At 44.8% G+C, this 17,263-nt stretch overlaps 1 protein-coding gene and 1 non-coding gene across 8 annotated transcripts in view; both read left to right on the plus strand.

Moving 5' to 3' along the window:
- Nucleotides 1–17,263, plus strand: part of LOC138566485 (cyclin-dependent kinase 17-like) — a 1,557,968-nt gene that overhangs the window by 553,268 nt on the left and 987,437 nt on the right. For all 7 annotated transcript variants that reach the window (XM_069643847.1, XM_069643850.1, XM_069643846.1 and 4 more), the window contains one exon: nucleotides 12,212–12,326. In XM_069643847.1, coding sequence (XP_069499948.1) covers nucleotides 12,212–12,326 — 115 coding nt within the window. The remainder of the gene's footprint in view (nucleotides 1–12,211; nucleotides 12,327–17,263) is intronic.
- Nucleotides 3,087–3,192, plus strand: LOC138568565 (U6 spliceosomal RNA). The gene has a single exon (XR_011302895.1). It is a non-coding gene; the product is annotated as a U6 spliceosomal RNA (small nuclear RNA).

Consider the following 17,263-nt stretch of genomic DNA (forward strand, 5'->3'; position numbering starts at 1 on the left):
TTTTACTCAGCATTACTGCATTGACACCCATTCCAAGGCAGATACACAAGTGGGACAAGCGGTTCTAAGACACTTATTTGGTCATGACCCTTCTCACATCTCACCTCCTTCTTCTGGTACTGCTCGCTAATCTATGCACAGCATGTGATCTAAGCAGATTCCACAAGCCTCAGAAGGGATACATTACTCACCGTAATCGTATTTCTGATGCTTGTATCTGCTTAGATTCACATGCGACCCACCCTTCCTCCCCTCCGAGAGAAGGCGCATGATTGCTTGTTGTCTTACCTTTCTGTCTATCTGCTTGGATTATCTGTACTCACGCTACTCCTCATGCTACCTCATGTCAGAAAAAAAAATCCAACCTGAGGATCCTAGACGCGTGAGGGATCTTGGGTACAGTGGACGTCACACTAGGGAAAGTATTACTGGCACGCCCTGTGTCGACGCCCATTTCGAGTTTCGAAAAACAAACTGTAATACTCCGCAGCTTCCACTAGATGTCGGCCTATGCACAGCATGTGAATCTAAGCAGATACAAGCTTCAGAAATACGATTACGGTGAGTAATGTATCATATATATATATATATATATATATATATATATAATGGGTGTGATGAGCAGAACCAAACTGAAAATGGCCCCCTTACTCAAAATGGCTTCTCGAGCAATGGTTTCAGGTTCACATGTTGCAACACTGTTTCATGATGCAAAAGTGATATATGAGCGTGATTAGGCCAACACATAATCCGACATAGTTTAATTTATATTTTTACAATTTTCCTTTTCACCTAATGGGTTAATGTATAGTGAGATGGTCAGAATAGAACTTTTGGACAGAAGGATGGTTTTGTTGATTTTGACGTCCTGGCACACATAGATACTTCGTTTTGGTTTTAGGTATGAAAATTCCTCTTTGAGCAGGGTCAGAGAGGCCTTTTCCCAGCCCTTTTATTTTCAAAAAGAGTCTTTAACAAAAACATGGCAAGATTGTGTCTGAGTTTAATTCCTGACTCCTCACAGAATCCATGGATCAGTTGAGGTATTGCTGGAAAAGTACCTGCAGGATATCCTGGGTGTCAATCACTTCCTGATCGAACTCTGACTGTTCCCCCAGACAACACTGAGTCACTGGTATACCACGCAGGCCCATTTTAGCACACATGTTTAATTACAGCAACAGGGATTTAATACTAAAGGCAACGCATGAAAAGATTTCAATTTCGATAATGTACCAAATTCTATATTCTCAGACTTAAGTCCTGCTGTGCAAGCAGCGAGGAAAACCTTTCAGGACATAAAGCGTAGACTCTCCGGAGGCAGCATCAAATACTAAATGCTAATAAATGAATTAAGTTACTTTCGACCCAGCAGGCGTGGCTCCCTATCTGGACGCTATCCTGCTTGATACCGGCGGCCCAGGGCATGCATCTATCTTGCTAAACCCCATCCCAGATAGGGCATCGTGCAGTATGTGATACAGGTGATGATACAAATATAAGGGTTCCTAAGCAGTGTAAGCACAAGTTATTGTAAATTTCATATTACTGTTTTCTGTTCTGCAGTTAATGTGCTTGTTGTTGTCAGCTGATACTAAGGGAAGGATAAACACACTGGCAGTTAGGATTACACTGGGTGGGGTAGGAGGGCAGGAATAAGGGTTACGAAGACACAGTCCATTTCCATACACTTCAGCTCAAAGCTAATTGAGCACAACTTAAACATAACACTGTGGTATGTGACTGTGGCGGACGAAGACCAATATTGTATCTGAAAAGTACTCTTATGCTGTGGCAATTAACAATATTCGACACTGCACTAGGATCGATATATTAGCATAGTGGGTCAGAGTTGAAGCGAGAGGCATAATGTCCACAGCTGAACTCTATTGGCAACCTGGAACATCAAAGGTTTAACCTCACTGTATTCTACTCAGTCAGGGTTTCAGTCTTTCATTATTGTTGTAATTGTTATGTGCGTGCTCTGAGGCCTTTGGGTGATATAGCACGTTATAAAAATTAAACTAAACTAGCCTAATCAAACAAAGTAAGTTCTGGCTTCCTTAACAAGACAGGAAAATAACTATTGTTTTGGGCAACAATTGAGTGAAAATAGATGTTGGTACTACTCATCCTAATGAAGACGGGGGTACAATTGTGATCAAGCATATTATTTCGCACACACTTAACACTAGTAAATGTGTATGGTCCCAATGTTGACAACCCTACTGTCTATGAGGGGGTCACTGGATAAGATGCACCCTTTTTTGGTAGGAAATAGTACTAATCGGAGGTGACTTCAATACGATCATAGTTCTTGAAATGGATCAATCCTCTTCGACTCCGAAGTATCTGAGACAGTCCGCCAAAGCCCTTCACGTGCTTTGGTGAAAGGGGAACTGATAGATGCTTGCCGCACCATGCCTGGGAAGGAAAAGTACTCCTGGGTACATAACTAACAATAAAGAATAGATACGTTGACCATTTCTAAGCAGGCAGCTGGCATGATTGAAGTTTAATGGCTTCATAATAATTGGATGCTTTGATGTACTGGGTTGTGGTCTTGCCATTAAAGCTCTGTGCACCCACTCAATTATAAAGTGCCCCAAAACTGGTAGGTTGCCAATGACATCCTTTAGTAGGCGCTCTGAAGAATCCTACAGATCCCTCACTGAGACCCTGCCTAATGTCTCCTCCCAGGTGGCCAGGGAAAGGCAGACTCATTGTGATCCTGACCTTGGGAGTGGTGTACTGTGGGGGTGGAATCACCTAGGAGGAGACCGGGCCAATGTGGTGCGGCGATACCGTGGGATGAGACATGGTATTTGTCCTCTGAAAGGAAGTGCCTTTCTGGGTTGCCAAAACACGTAATAGCATATGGTTATTATAATGTCTATGACCCATTGCTAAGATCTGTAACTCGGGTTACAAGTTCTGTTAAATATGAGCAAGCCTCATTAACGGAAAGACCTTTTGAGAATAAATCCTGTCCTTACTTCCAAAGGTATAATGTAAAAGTATCTAGCGAAAATGCCTTGGAACAAATGTCTTGCTCTGTAAAAACCAATACTAACAGTCCATCTTTTGTGCTCGCTTCGGCGGCACATATACTAAAATTGAAATGATACAAAGAAGATTAGCATGCCCCTGCGCAAGGATGGCTAGCAAATTCATGAAGCGTTCTATACGAAAAAAAAGAAAGAATGAAAAACAGTCCATCTTTTAATGAGTTCAAGGGAAATAAATCTATCCTTAAAAGTAACTTGGTTGTTAAAAGAGCTAGCTTTACTGAAGGGGACTACAAGTCTCATAATCTCATAAGTACTGACATGAGGAAGGGGGCTGAGCAGGAGTGCAGTCGCAGGAGTCGGGCAATTAGGCCGAACAGCCTACACCTGAGAGAACCTGGGATGCATAAAAGGTCCACTCAGGTGCAGCAGTAGTAGCGCAAGGAAGAAGGCACAAGGCTCTCAAACCAAGCAGAAGTGGGAGAACAAGAGGGACGCCGGAACGTGGAAACAGCTGATTTCACTTGCTTGTTCTGAGAGGGTCCTGTTCCCCAAACTCTGAAGTGCAGAGGCTGCACGTGGAAGGCGTGCAGGAGAGCTGTCTTTCCCCATGTGAGCCTGATTACTGTGGTTGCTGCGCAGTCAACGCGCTGGAGACAGAGTCGAGGAGCAGTTGTCAAGCCGTGTGCCTCCAGAGCGAGAGAGGCTCCGTAGATGTGTGGCCAGATTAAAGACACCTTCACAGAGGAAGGATGTGGGCCCCTAAGAAAACAGAAGTGAGTCTATATCAGGGAAGGGGGGAAACATGTCTCGCCATCTGGCACTCTCTCCCCAACCCCAAGGACCCTCCACCCAGGTGGTCCTCCCTAGCTTGTCCACCCCCAGCATTGGGATCCAAAAGCGATTTCCCTTCCCTGGCCACCTGAGCAAAAGATCCCTGGGGAGTGGCTGTGAGAATGCCTTCTGTTTTCCCACAACCTGCACCACATTTCCAGTGTTCAGTGCCACCATCCCCTCCACACATACACAGTGACCCCACACGCATCTCCTGCCGTGCATGTCACCGATGTTCTGGGTGGGCTCTTCCTATGTGTCTCACACTCCCACTGCCGGCGGCGCGAGACTTCAGATCAACGCTAAACTACCAGCACCATAGCACACTGGACATTTTCATTCCAGAGGTAACTCCACAAGTGCCCCGTAGCTTAAGGGTGTGTCTTGAGTATGGCCTCCGTTATCTTGGAAGGACTTTTTGTCAGATGAAAAGCTCTCTGATAGGGGCCATTATGTGCACAACCTTCTTCCATGGGCAGCTTTTGAGTGGGTTGAAGTAAAGAATTTGTTACAAAGCTTTCGCTACATGTTAATTTGGGGTGAAAACATTTCCAGGGCCACTTATGGTTTGCAGTACAGCCCTGGAAAACCATAAGGGAAACCTAAATGTGTCCTAATTGTTCTTTATTTACATTCTCACACACTCAAAGTGAATGTCACATATGTATGTTTGTAAGGCCCAGGTCCTCCCACGGATATCTCATCTACATGTCTCCTGCTTTGCAGTTGTGCGAAAAATCAAATCAACAGTAGCAAGCACAGTGCGACTTTAGCGTTTGTCCTTTGACACTCTTCATTCTCGCGTTCGGACATGACGTTGATAATGCTATAAATAGCTTGCAATGCACCCCATTGCTTCAGTTCCATTTTTCTGCATGCTCAGCATGCACTCAGAATGATTCGGCTTCGCCTCAGAATTTTCTTTGACGCATGTCATTAATTTTCTGACCTTTTTCTTTGAAAATGTCTACTCCGAACCCAATAGGTTTCAGAAGATTGAGGACTGTGATTCGAAGATGTTGATCACAGATGCTCACAGGATTTGTCTATGGTCCCTTGGCACGGCCATTGACGTCGTTGAGTGCGGCTCTTGCCAATCAGTGACGAATAAGGCGTTGATGGAGAGAAAATTGAAGCTCACCCTAGGCGCTCTATTTCAAAATCTCCACTTCCACTCCTTTGAAAGGGAAATCCTCCAAGGATCATAGTTCCTCTAGTGAGAAGTCCACCAAGAGACTGAAAACCGGGTCCAAACATTCCAAAAGATCCTGTTCTAGGAGTGACTCTCGCCATTCCTCTTCTTTATCATCCAAAAACAAAAAAGAATAGACGTCATCGCTCTTCAACGGATTCCTCACCCAACAGGTCTGAGGTACGTTTTCCCCAGAAAGCCGCTTCAGTGGTGGAATGGGAAGAGTTTAGACTAAAAATCACAAAGCAGCACCCCCTGCTTTTTTGAAAAAAAGGAGTAAAGATACAGATACCACCGTGAGCTCCAAGACTGGCAGGTACTTTGCGATATCTTCAACCCGATAATCAAGAGCCCGAGGTCTCTGGGAAAAGCTGCATCAGCCTCCCCCTCGAAGGAGGCTTTGACATCGAGATACGCAGCCCAGTCACATTCAGACTTGAAGTCCTTCAGGTCATTTGAGGAGGACGACGATGATGTCCCGTTTGGTTTCAAACGCTTTAAGGCATTGAACATCCCAGAGGAATTTATCTTGGAGGAGACTAGAATGGAAGATTTGGTTTCCAACCTTCAAGACCCCAGTGGATTCAATACCTCCTCAGAGGTCTAATTCGAGAAACCTGGTGTACATTCCCATCCAAATGCAGCCTACATGAAGGTAATGAACAAAGTCATTGATTACTTATGTTGGGGTCGTCCTACCAGGGACATTATTCAAGATGACCTTACTGATATCCTGGACAGGGGTCCGTGTGACGAATCTCAGGATTTCGTCACTTCTCCCCAGATGGCAGCCTTTCCTTGTGAGGCTAGGGAGGTGAGCCTGCTACACAGCATTCCCCCTAGGGATGGCGGTATACAGGACCTCACAGGGGAGAGACTCTGTTTCGTCGAACTCCCTGAAACCCTTTCTGGTGGGCTGCCAATAACTTCCAGGCTTCAGAGAAGTCCATCACAACAAGTCACTGTTTGTATTTGTAATATTAGACCCAACATTGAACTTCAAGAAATAACTGATAAAAATACTGCGAATAACAGAGGTGAATGAGCAATACCGATCGCTCAATGGTTGAACGACCACCAAACTGCAAAGAACTAACGAATGTGCGAGGGAGGATGCTCTTACAAAAAGAGAAAAGGGACTTTTATACTCTGCTGGGGAGGACCCAGAAGTCTAATATAAATATGGAAGGAGGACTACGGAAGAGTTGAGACCTGGGAAGTTCCAATCAGCGAGGAGGTGGAAGCTGCTGTGAACCGGGAGATCCTTTGTCGGGAGGGTCCAGCCATTGGGCGTAACCAGTAGGCAAAGAGAAGGCAGATGGTCAAGCCGTGCATGGGAAGAAAACCAGAGAGAACAAGAACCGAGTGAGAGTTGGCATGACCCGTGGGAGGTGGACTGTCCAGTTACAGAAACACAACTGAGACCGTTAGAGTTGGCTCTGCGGAGCCACGAGGAAGAACCAAGAAGATTAGCAGTAAACGCAGGATCTGTTCTAACTAGAGTGTCGCCCTGATCCAGGAGAAAGACCTGGTGATGATGCTTGCCCACGGAAAAGAAGGTAACGGGAATAGCGGGAGACACAGGAGGTAGCACGAGGACCAAGAGCACACTCGGTCTACTCATCCCAGTGAATGAACCCGTGGCCATAAGAGTGAGAACAGCTCCGGTACTCGGCCTACTCATCCCAGTGAAAGTACAAGTATCCATACTAGTTAGATTAACTCTGGCACTCCGTTTACTCGTCTTGGTGAAGGGCCAAAAACCCAAAAGAAGGAGAATCTGACTGGAACCTGTCCTACTCATTACAACAAGACAGGAACTGAACTGACCAAAGAAACAAACAGTTGGTGGGGCTGCTGTAATCATCACAAAAAGAAAGTCTGTTGATCAGACCAAGATAATTTTGATATGAAACATGCTCAAGAGGAAGTACGAGACCAGAGGAATATAGAGAACCAAGATCAATTACAGAAGAATTTCCGTTCTATATTGTAAAAACGCAACTTTAAAGAGACACTTTAAGAAATCAAAATACGAAGGGGTCAAAACCCAAACACAGTGTGAAGATGATTCTCTACAAAAGGGAAAAGGGTGCCAGAAAAGTGGAAAAATCCCAGAGAGAACTGAACAAGTTAATCACAGAAATAGCCAAGAACTATTTTAAAATCATCTACTAGGGATGGAACAGCCTATCTAGGAGAAGGCGTCATACATGACCAGTACAGATTAGCTTTGAAGACAGACCGTTTTACTTTTTGGATTTCACTACTGATGATGAGCACAGAAGTTAGTTTTGTTAAGTAGGGAAACCCATAGACTAGGAGTAGAATGGCTATTTTCTAATACCTTGAGTAAAGCACTTGTTAAACATGCTAAAAACCGGTCTCTCTCCTTTTGACCTACCGCTGTCCTCCAAGAACCTGTTTTACCCTTACCACTCAGCCCTTACGTATCCCCTCCTTGAACTGTAGACAAAAACAGTTATAGTACCAGCAGTTAGCAAGAACCTACTCAAAAAATGCAGGCCATCCTCTGTGGATCCAGATTTTTCTCTAGGTACCCAACTCCAGAAAGTAAAGTCTAGTGGTACAAGCAACCACCTCCACAACAAAGGCTTAAGCCTACCCCCCACTCCCCCAAGACTCCAGTGGGAGAGAGGCTGACCCAGCATTTAAAAGAATGGTATTCCATTACTTTAGATGCCTGGGTACTACAAACAGTATCTCCTGGTTATTGTCTCCCATTCCTAAATCGGCCTCCAGATTGCCCACCAAGTTTACATCCTTTTCAGGCCCCGGATATGCCTCTTAAGCAGGAAATTATTTCCCTGCTGGAGAAAGTTATGATGGCAAAGGTACCTTTTATCGGAGCTGACCCAGGGTTGATATTCTATTTACTTCCTAGTGCCCAAAAAGGACAGAGGACCGCAACTCATCTTGGAGCTGAGGCACTTGAACAAGTTCCTCAGGAAGGAAAAATTCAAGGTGGTCACTCTCTCGCAGATCCTCCATGCCCTTTAGATCCAGGACTGGATGGTGGCACTCGATGTTCAGGATGTTTACTTTCATGTGCCTAGCCATCCCAAGCACAGGAAGTACCTGTGATTCGTCATTGGCAGTACTCGCTATGTGTTTTGAGTGCATATACCAGCCGCATCGGAAGTTTCTGCGGTTCATGATTATGGCATACCACTTCCAGTACAAGGTGCTCGTCTTCGGCCTCTACTCAGCTCCTCGTGCGTTCAGGAAACTAATGAATACAGTGGCAGGTCTCCTCCGCCTGGAGGGCCATCACTTATGAACTTATATGAACGACTGACTAGTCAGAGCCAGCCCTCCCGAGGTGGTGGTGCATTCCTGCCAACAGCTGGCGGACGTTCTGCACCAGCTGGGCTTCGCCCTCAACCGGCAGAAGTCACAGCTGACTCCCGCCCAGGATCTTGTGTTCCTTGGAGTGCGCTGGGACGTGGCGGTGCAGTGGTTGTTCCCCACACAGGAGAGATTCCTCCTTCCTCAAGGCAGTAGGGCACTTTCTGGCCAGCTCGACCACCTCGGCATGGTGGTTCCAGCATCTTCTGGGACTCGTGGCATCCTGCATGCAGAGGAGGCGCCTCCAACTCCACCTGACGGCTGATGGACTGCAATGTAGCAGTGGGAGCCCCCTTGGCCCCTCTTGGGCGGGCTGGGGTCGGGGTTCACTGGGCGCATTCCAGCACTGCTGGAACAGCTACAGATGCTATGTGTTTCCTCCGTGACTGTTGCTACATCGGACCCTCTGCAAATTCTGAAGCCTTATTCTACAGCCTCATCCTGATCGACCTGCATTGGCTGTTGAGGGCGTGGTTCTTGGACCTACTTCAGTTGTGCTCCCAAGGGCCAGTCCATCTTCCGATAGCCAACAGGGGCTTTCTGACTCAGCAGGGTGGGGCAGTGGAGCACCCAGACCCAGCCAGGCTGGTTCTTGTGGACTGGTTGCTGACCAGCTGAGACTGCAACCTGCTCAATTTTCAGATGACAACTGGGACATCATACAGGAGGCCGTCTATACCATCCCTGTATAAGAGCAAGTGGACCAGATTTTGCCATTGGGCTTCTGGCAAGGGGCTGGACCCCTTCACCTGCGCCCTGGGCGACGTGCTGGCCTTCTCCGCACATTTGGCCCCCTCTGGCGTTCAGGTAGATACTTACTGCACCTATTTGGCAGCCGTCATGGCCTGCAAAAATTGCCCAGAGCACAATTTTTCAGCAGCCAAACCGGTGGTTAATGCCCACCTCAAGGGCTTGTCCAGGCTTTTTCTTCAGGTGTACAGGCCTCATCCGTTCTTGCGGCCTTGCAGCACAAGCCCTTTGAGCCTATGGCCTCGGTGGTCATCCGGCTGTTGATTCTAAAGACAGTGCTATTGGTGGCACTCACTTCTGCATGCTGGGTCAGCGAGCTGCAGGCGTTGTCTTCATGCAAACCCTTCACCATGTTTCATAATGACAAGGTCATCTTGCGCACTCATCCAAGTTTCCTGCCCAAGGGGGTCTCTCCATTCCATTTGAACCAAGAAATCTGCCTGCCGGTGTTCTTCTTGAACCAACAGTCAGAGGCAGAAAGGGCTTTGTATTCCTTGGACCTCAAGAGAGTCCTCAAGATCTATCTCTCGGATAAAATCTTTCAGGAAGTCTGAGGCATTGTTCATGACTTTCGGACGCACGTCTCCCGGCACCCAGGCTTCCAAGGCTTCTATCCCCCATTGGATGGTTCAGGCCATTTCAGAGGCGTACACGGCCATGGGCAAACCATGCATCCTGTGTGGATTCTTGCCTAATGCGGTCAGAGCTAAGGCCACAGCAGTCGCTTTTCAGAGGCATGCTTCTTGGGATGTCATCAGCAAGGCGGTTACTTGGGCCACTCCATCAGCCTTCTGTAAGCACTTTTACTTGGATAGCAGCTCCAGGCACGGTAAGGCGGTTCTGAAGAACCTTTTTGCTTTGTCCTAAGATATGAGGCCGGTTGTCACAGCTCCACCCTATGGACTTGTTCGTGGAATCGCCCACAAGGATGGGGAAAAGGGGACGGGACGTGAGGGACGCTTCTCCTGGATATCATCAATGAAAGACCACAAATAAACGCTTAAAACAAGGGTTGTAGTTAAAAAAAATTAAGTTACTCACTGTAGACCATAGTCCCCTTTGCTCCATATGTCTCACCCACCTTACCCCGCTTGTGTGCGAAGGGCTAATAAATCCAGTGTAGCCAGGTATTTAAGCATCCAATGTGTTAAAAGGGGACTGAGGTGAGGGACTGGAGGGTGGAGCCTCTGGTGGGCGTTTCCACGCCCAGGAGCGCTATACTAAATTTAAAGGGGAAGCTACATTTTTCACTGCCAATGGTTCCGGTACCATCCCCGTGTTGGTGGACGCCCATAAGGATGGCGGAAAGGGGACAATTAACTGAGTACTGTGGTCACTACAGTGAGTAACTTAATTTTCTTGAACTACAACCCTTGTTTTAAGCATTTATTTGTTGTCTTTCATTGATGATCTCCGGGAGAAGCGCTTACAATGGGGGCTCTTGCTTAAATACTTTTTAATCTGTTGCAGGTTTACTGTTCAATGAAAAAAATGTCAAGTCCGTATGTTATGTCTTTTTATGTCTTTTTTTTGCTGAGTTTTAACAATCTGAGGTTTATGTCTGATATGCATGAATTTGTAAAAACTGCACATTTGAGACAGGTTGGCATTGTTGAAATGTTTTTTCTTGGCTCGGTTTTGTATATGGTTTTATCATGTTTGTTTTTAGAGCAATTTTATCTTTGTTTTTTGGATCGTGTTTGTTATAAAGCTGTTAATGGAAAAAATCTGTATAACATATCATTGACTGACTGACTTACTCACTCTCCTCAAAAGAGATGTTTCTCCGTCTCCTGTTGTGTGTAATGCTTTCACCATTTGTTTTTTTTTAAAAAAGCTGACAAAATATCTCTGTATGCAGTTGTTAAATTGATCATTCATGGGTTGTCATTCCAGGTTTATTTTCCTGGGTTTCCAGAAAGGTGAATAAAATACCACAGAGAAACACTTACCTTGAAAATCTGGAAGTCACACAGCAATTATTAATAATAAAATACACAAGGGTAACTGGTCTCAAAATGCTCCTTAAGTAATCTACCACTTTCCCTCAAGAAGGACTGAACTATCCATTAAAGTGGTCTGGCCCTAGAAATCGCTGGTGGGCCGCCCATCTAAAAGGAACAGAACAAGGAAAATGGCCCTTTACTACACTGAAAAACAAGAGCCTGGAAAACCAAAAGCACAGTGCTATGGGTGGAACAGTCTACAATTGTGTCCTTGCCCTATCCAATGACTGTGTGCTGCTCTACTCCGTATGTGACCCCCAATGGAGTGAGGTCACAGATCAGACTAACCAGGAATATGACCTAAAAATGGAAAGAACTCTATTGCATTTGGGTACAGAATTTCTTCATTATTTATTCCGCCCTCCCCAGAGTGTGTAGCTGGCATTCCATATGGCACATTGATCAGTGCTCTATTCGATATCTATCATTAAAAGAAAATTGCTTTCCTACGGTATCCACTAGTCACAATTAAAGATACCCCCAAGCTGGTCAATCGATTTCAGTGGTGGTTTTGTTATGTCAACTTCATCAGGATCTTATTAAAATACCCATTGCTTCTGGTGTCGCTCTGCGAACACCAATTCACGTTATCCTTTGATTAATTCCCAACCTACATGAGGGATGAGAATTGTCATGCTAAAACAAGGTTTCTTCATTTTGCATTACTCAGTGGTCTATTTTATTGCACACCTATCACTATGAGTAGGTCAGCAGACCCATTAAAGCAGGCTTAGGTGCCCACGCCACACATTTCATTTCAGTTGCATTTTGTAAAATCACCAGGTCATGTATACATATGTTTTACATTTGTTATATTTCATTTCAAGGCACTCTGATATACTTTTGTACTTTGTTTTCCCTCTGTAACTTGTATAATACCTTCGTCGGAATGATGTTTGCATTCAATTAAATCATGGGTTTTAGCACCTCAACTATTTGTACAGTACTTGTGTAATATCATATACCACTACTATCCTAAAACAAAAAGGGAGTAAGATGTCCATTGGGAGGTTTGGTTATTTAAAACTGACATTGTATTTTGTTTACAACAGGGCACATATGCAACAGTTTATAAGGGCAGAAGTAAACTGACAGATAATCTTGTTGCATTGAAGGAGATTCGATTAGAGCACGAAGAAGGAGCTCCATGCACAGCCATCAGGGAAGGTGAGAAATCAAGCCTGGTGGAAATGTCTTACCTTTTTCATGACACAAAACTTTGTGTTCTAGAGCCAGCTCTCCCTATTTCCATTTCCGTTCCATTAGGTAGAACCCATAATTGAACTGGAACAAGACTAAAATGTAAAGGCCGGTCTACCAAAGGCCACCTTGTGTCTCCTTTTTGAAAGCCTCTCCGTAGTTGGTAATTACTCTTTGAAAATCTTGGTACACAACAAAGGTTTCCACTATGTTGCTATGGCATGTATCAATAATGAGATATCCATCAGGCTCCATAGATGTATAGAATTGAAATACTGCTAAGGACCAAAATCTATCCCTTTCCTTTGCTAAAGCAAAAGTTCTTCCTTGGGCGTCAGCTTATTCTAGTTTGAGATTCCTGAAAAGCATATTGAATTATTCCTTTGCCATCCAACCTATCAGTAACTAAAACATCCTAAAGACTGCCTTTCTTTTTTCCCTAAGACTTACCCTCTGTAATATTAGCCATACACAGGATTCAGGTTTATGATTAATTAATCACAGGATCTGTTAATCTAAATTAACTCCTGGAAACATTCAGCCAGCCTTGCTGCCACTGCAGACACGGCAGCACAGGTTGTGAACTGATGGGCACCAAAACCTGCCACTGAATCCTCTGTCGCAGGCAGATGTCTGAGGGCCTTAGACTGCAGCGCTTGAGGAAGGGTTGCAGCTGCCCATGATCTTTCACAAATAATTGGGAGTGGAGAACATAGTTTGTGAAGTTAAAATAAATTAAATGAAAATTTGATGTAGCTGGGAGGCTGAGGCAGCATAATGTTGTAAGAACTGAAGGGGACTGCCACTTTGATGCATTAAAGGCGAACTCTAGCCCATGCCAGCTAAAGGTTTTTGTCTGCTTTCAGTCAGATTGCTCAGAGATTGCTGTGGCAATTAGCTTCCATCATGCAGGTTGTATGGTTGAATTTTGGCACATCAGACAGCCTTTCAACAATCCTAGGGTGAAAAGTTGACGAAAATGATGAGACTAATGGAAAGCTCTGCTATTTGCAGCATTGCAAAATGGCAAAAACTGTAGTAGCAAGGGCTATGTAAAAAATATTATGGTTATTAGCACTTCGTACTATTAATTTTTCTAATACCAGGTCTTTAAATATTGCTTCATGGGGGGAGTAATCCAATTATTGGTGCTCGATTTATTGACCTTGGAACCCTGTTAGAAACGAAGATTTAACTGCAGGTCGCACACACATATATCTGAGTGGCTTGCTTAACTCACTAAGGAGCATGTGTATTTCTTAACAATGGATTAACAGGTACCCTTTTTTCCTCCCCACCCACAGTATGCACTTTTCCTTTCTCTTCTTATCTCAACCCAATCTGAGAATTTGCTTGCCACCCCACGTATATTTCATGTCAAAGCAAGATGGCAAAAAAGAGACATTTTACGGCCAATTAAATAAAATGGGATAAAGGTGCAAGTCCTGTTGGTCTTCTGGTAGTCCTAAAACTCAAACACAACCTGCCTTCAGATGGCTCCAACCCCAGCCTTCATCATTACTAAAGGCCATGAGTTGGGAAAGGGCTTTTAACATGCATACCAAGGTCTTTAAGGCTATTATCACATTGTCATCACCTTATGATGCGATAACATGATGCTAAAGTCTTAAATGAAGGTGTTACTGTCTGTTAAAAAAAGAAAACAGCCTTTCAAATACGAAAATACAAAATAACAATTAAAATATTAAAAACACAAAAAAAGTTTTAAATACAATTTATCCCTTACATTTAAAACAAAAAAACACATTTGCTTATACATTTCACTTCCACAAAAATGGTTTAAAATCAGAAAAGGATGAAATAAGGAAATCACCATTATCAGAAAATATAAATACAAAAGTCTAAAGCACATCAACTTCAAATCACATAATATTTCCGTTATTCATCCAATACATTCAACTTTAGATATCAGTTCACAAGGTTTATATCGTCGGTTCGTAATTCAGTTAATCCCAATTTGGGGCCATCATACAAGGCTTGCCATAATAAATCTGTGTCCACTATTTCATATTCTTTAAACATATGCTGGAAGAGTCTAAATCTTAAAAAGTTTAATGCGGGACATTCAGTGATCAGATCTTTTAATGTCTTAATTTGCGAATCCATAGAACAAAATCTACAGCAGCTATTTTGGCTGAGTTTCCAACTGAACAGGATCTCTATGGTATACCATAGTTCATCCCTATCATATATAATAACCTTAGTTTATGGTCAGGAAATGTTATCATATAAGGTTCTACAGAATACTACTTTTTGTTTCTATATGGTTGATCTCTGAGCATTCTCAATTGTAAACATTTTTCTCTTGTTTTGATCCAGTCGCTCAACCAAAGTGTTTTTTTTTTTTTTAACTCTAACTGGGTTATTTATCAAGAGACTCTTCTGTATTCCTTCCAATTCCAAAATGTCCTTGGCTTTAGTTCTCCATGCCATGATGTGTTCATGGCTAGACTCTAATACATATTTTTCCAATACAGTCATAACTGAATTTTGCTTTACAGACATCGGGTATTTTCTGTAAAGGGAAAGGAGTGGTCACAACCCTCGCCCAAAACCCCCTCTGGCAAGCCCATTGGCCAGGTGGAGTCAGGAATCGGGCCTCTAGAGCCTGGCATCCTCTTGAAAAGCGCTCATGGGGCCAGTCCTGGCACCTATGGCGTCGGGCTCATACACCATGAAAAACAATGTGCTTGGGAACTACTTTATTGTATTGTCAGCCAACATGGAGGCATCCACATAGCTTGGTTCCTAAGAACCAAGCTATGTGGTCTAGTGTTTTGGGTGTGGTAGCCCAGGGACTACTTTACCTGGACTATTTTGTTGGGGCTATTTAAACCACACCCGAGCAAGACAACATGCTTCGCGTTACTTTGCAGCTTGCAACGTGACGCTCACCGTGTCCAGCTATTCCCTCGAACCTCGGAGAAGCAGAACCTGCAAGGAGACAAAAGGAACATCATTAGCAGCAGCATCTTACCTGCAGTCTTCATCTTTAAACACTTGCAGCTACTGAGAACAGCTTCCTCGAATCTGCACGCCTCCTGGACAGAACGACCTGAAAGAGGAAGATGGAGGCAACATTAAAGAAAGCAGTAGAGACATTTACAAATTACGAACTGCTCAAAAGGCTTACCTGGCTGGTCGCCTCTCGGCTGGCACCACTTCGGACATGCCACTCGCGCTGAAGAACACCGCGACCTACAAGGAAGGAAAACACAGGTTAGCAAAGGCAAGACTTAGTAGCGCTGCGCATAGCGCTTACTTACCGCTTCATAGCGCTCTTAATGCACCATCATTTACCAGCGGGGCTCAACCAAGCCAGTTCGCCGCGCTGAAGCTCCGCATACCTAATGGAGAAAAAAGAGACATTTTAAACAAAGAAAGGCATGCAGGATAGCAACAAAACTAAAGAAAAGCAATAAGACCTACCTGAAAAATATCAAACGGGCCGGCGTCAGTGAAGTAACTGGACCGCACTCGCCCATGAAAGACAACGCTCCCCTGCAAAGAAGGCAGGACGGAGAGCACACCTAATTCTACCACAAGGCATAACCTTCCCCGCAGACCACATCAGGGCAAAGCTGAGAAGCATACCAGCGAGTAACCCGGCTGGGTGGTGTCCCTGTGGATACCAGGTGAGAGTAACAGGAGTCTCCAAATATACATAGCATATAAGGAGACCATTCCCGGTGTTAGGGAGAATTCTCTGTTTAGGCTGAATTTCCTAACCTAGTGAGTCCCCCAGCAGCTTTGCTGGATTTTTGGGGTTTATTTTTTTCTCATGCCAAGAGTGAGACTCTTTTACCCTCACTCTTGGGCATGATCTGAGTGTGTTTCTTTGAATCTAGATGTGTTTAATGGGCTATAGGGTCTTTTACTCCATAGGGCTTCATGTGTTTTTGTGATGTGTTACACAGCACCCTCAGTGCAGTGACACAGGGGTGTCATAGTGACCCCCCCAGTATAGACTCCATACCCTGGGACTGACTACTCTCTCCCAGGGCATGTAAAGTCACCATTGACTTTACTAGTCTTAAATTCTGAACAGAACCAGTACAAACCATCATATTGTGGATGTACTGGCTGGGGCAATTCAATTGCCCTGGGGTCTGTTAGTCGAGGGGGCACGTCTCCGTCCCCCCTGATCGAGTTTTGGCTGGTGGCAGTGGATACTACTTTTTATATTCAACCGCGGATATTTTCCTATGGGATTTCCCATTGTTTTAGGCTACTGTCTTTATTTAATTATTTACTGTAGCCTCGAACATACCGCTGGTTTATTTAATTAATATTAATTCTCTGGTTGGTATTTTTTGCCAAAACTTGATTCTAAAATGGCGTTTGTGTTCTCTTCTGTGACTCCAACCCAAGTCGAGCCCTTTGTTCCACTTTTTGGCAGGCTTCTCCACAGAAGCCCTCCAAAATGGTGCCACTCTGTCTGGGGTACTTAGGAGGGGTGGAGGGGAATTTAGGCAACTCAAGTCGCACTCCATCCTGATTGGCCCAAGTGGTGAGCCGGCCGGCTCACCACTTAGCATGTTTGAGTGACAGCTAGGCTGAGTGATTGGGGGTTTGCTGCATAAAAGCAGGGCTTTGGGGACTGGAACTTCTGAAGTCGCCACAGGACCTAAGAATCCGACGAGGGAGAAGCTGAGCCGACCTGCCACGACACCACCACCGGTGGAGCCCTGCTGGACTGTGTCACCACTTTTCCCAACGACAGAGAAGATCTCCCGCCGGAGAGTCTTCCTTTGACTGGTGGGGATAACCCGTTTCACCGTCTTTTCGCCTTCCCGACGTACCTCGTGGCCGCCTTGCCTGTGCCAAGCACCCCGGCAACCAGGATACCACGTTTTACCACGACCGCAAATCAAAGGTACCAC

Source organism: Ambystoma mexicanum, chromosome 2p (assembly GCF_040938575.1).
Source record: "Ambystoma mexicanum isolate Mex_15411 chromosome 2p, UKY_AmexF1_1, whole genome shotgun sequence".
NCBI classification, from domain to species: domain Eukaryota; kingdom Metazoa; phylum Chordata; class Amphibia; order Caudata; family Ambystomatidae; genus Ambystoma; species Ambystoma mexicanum.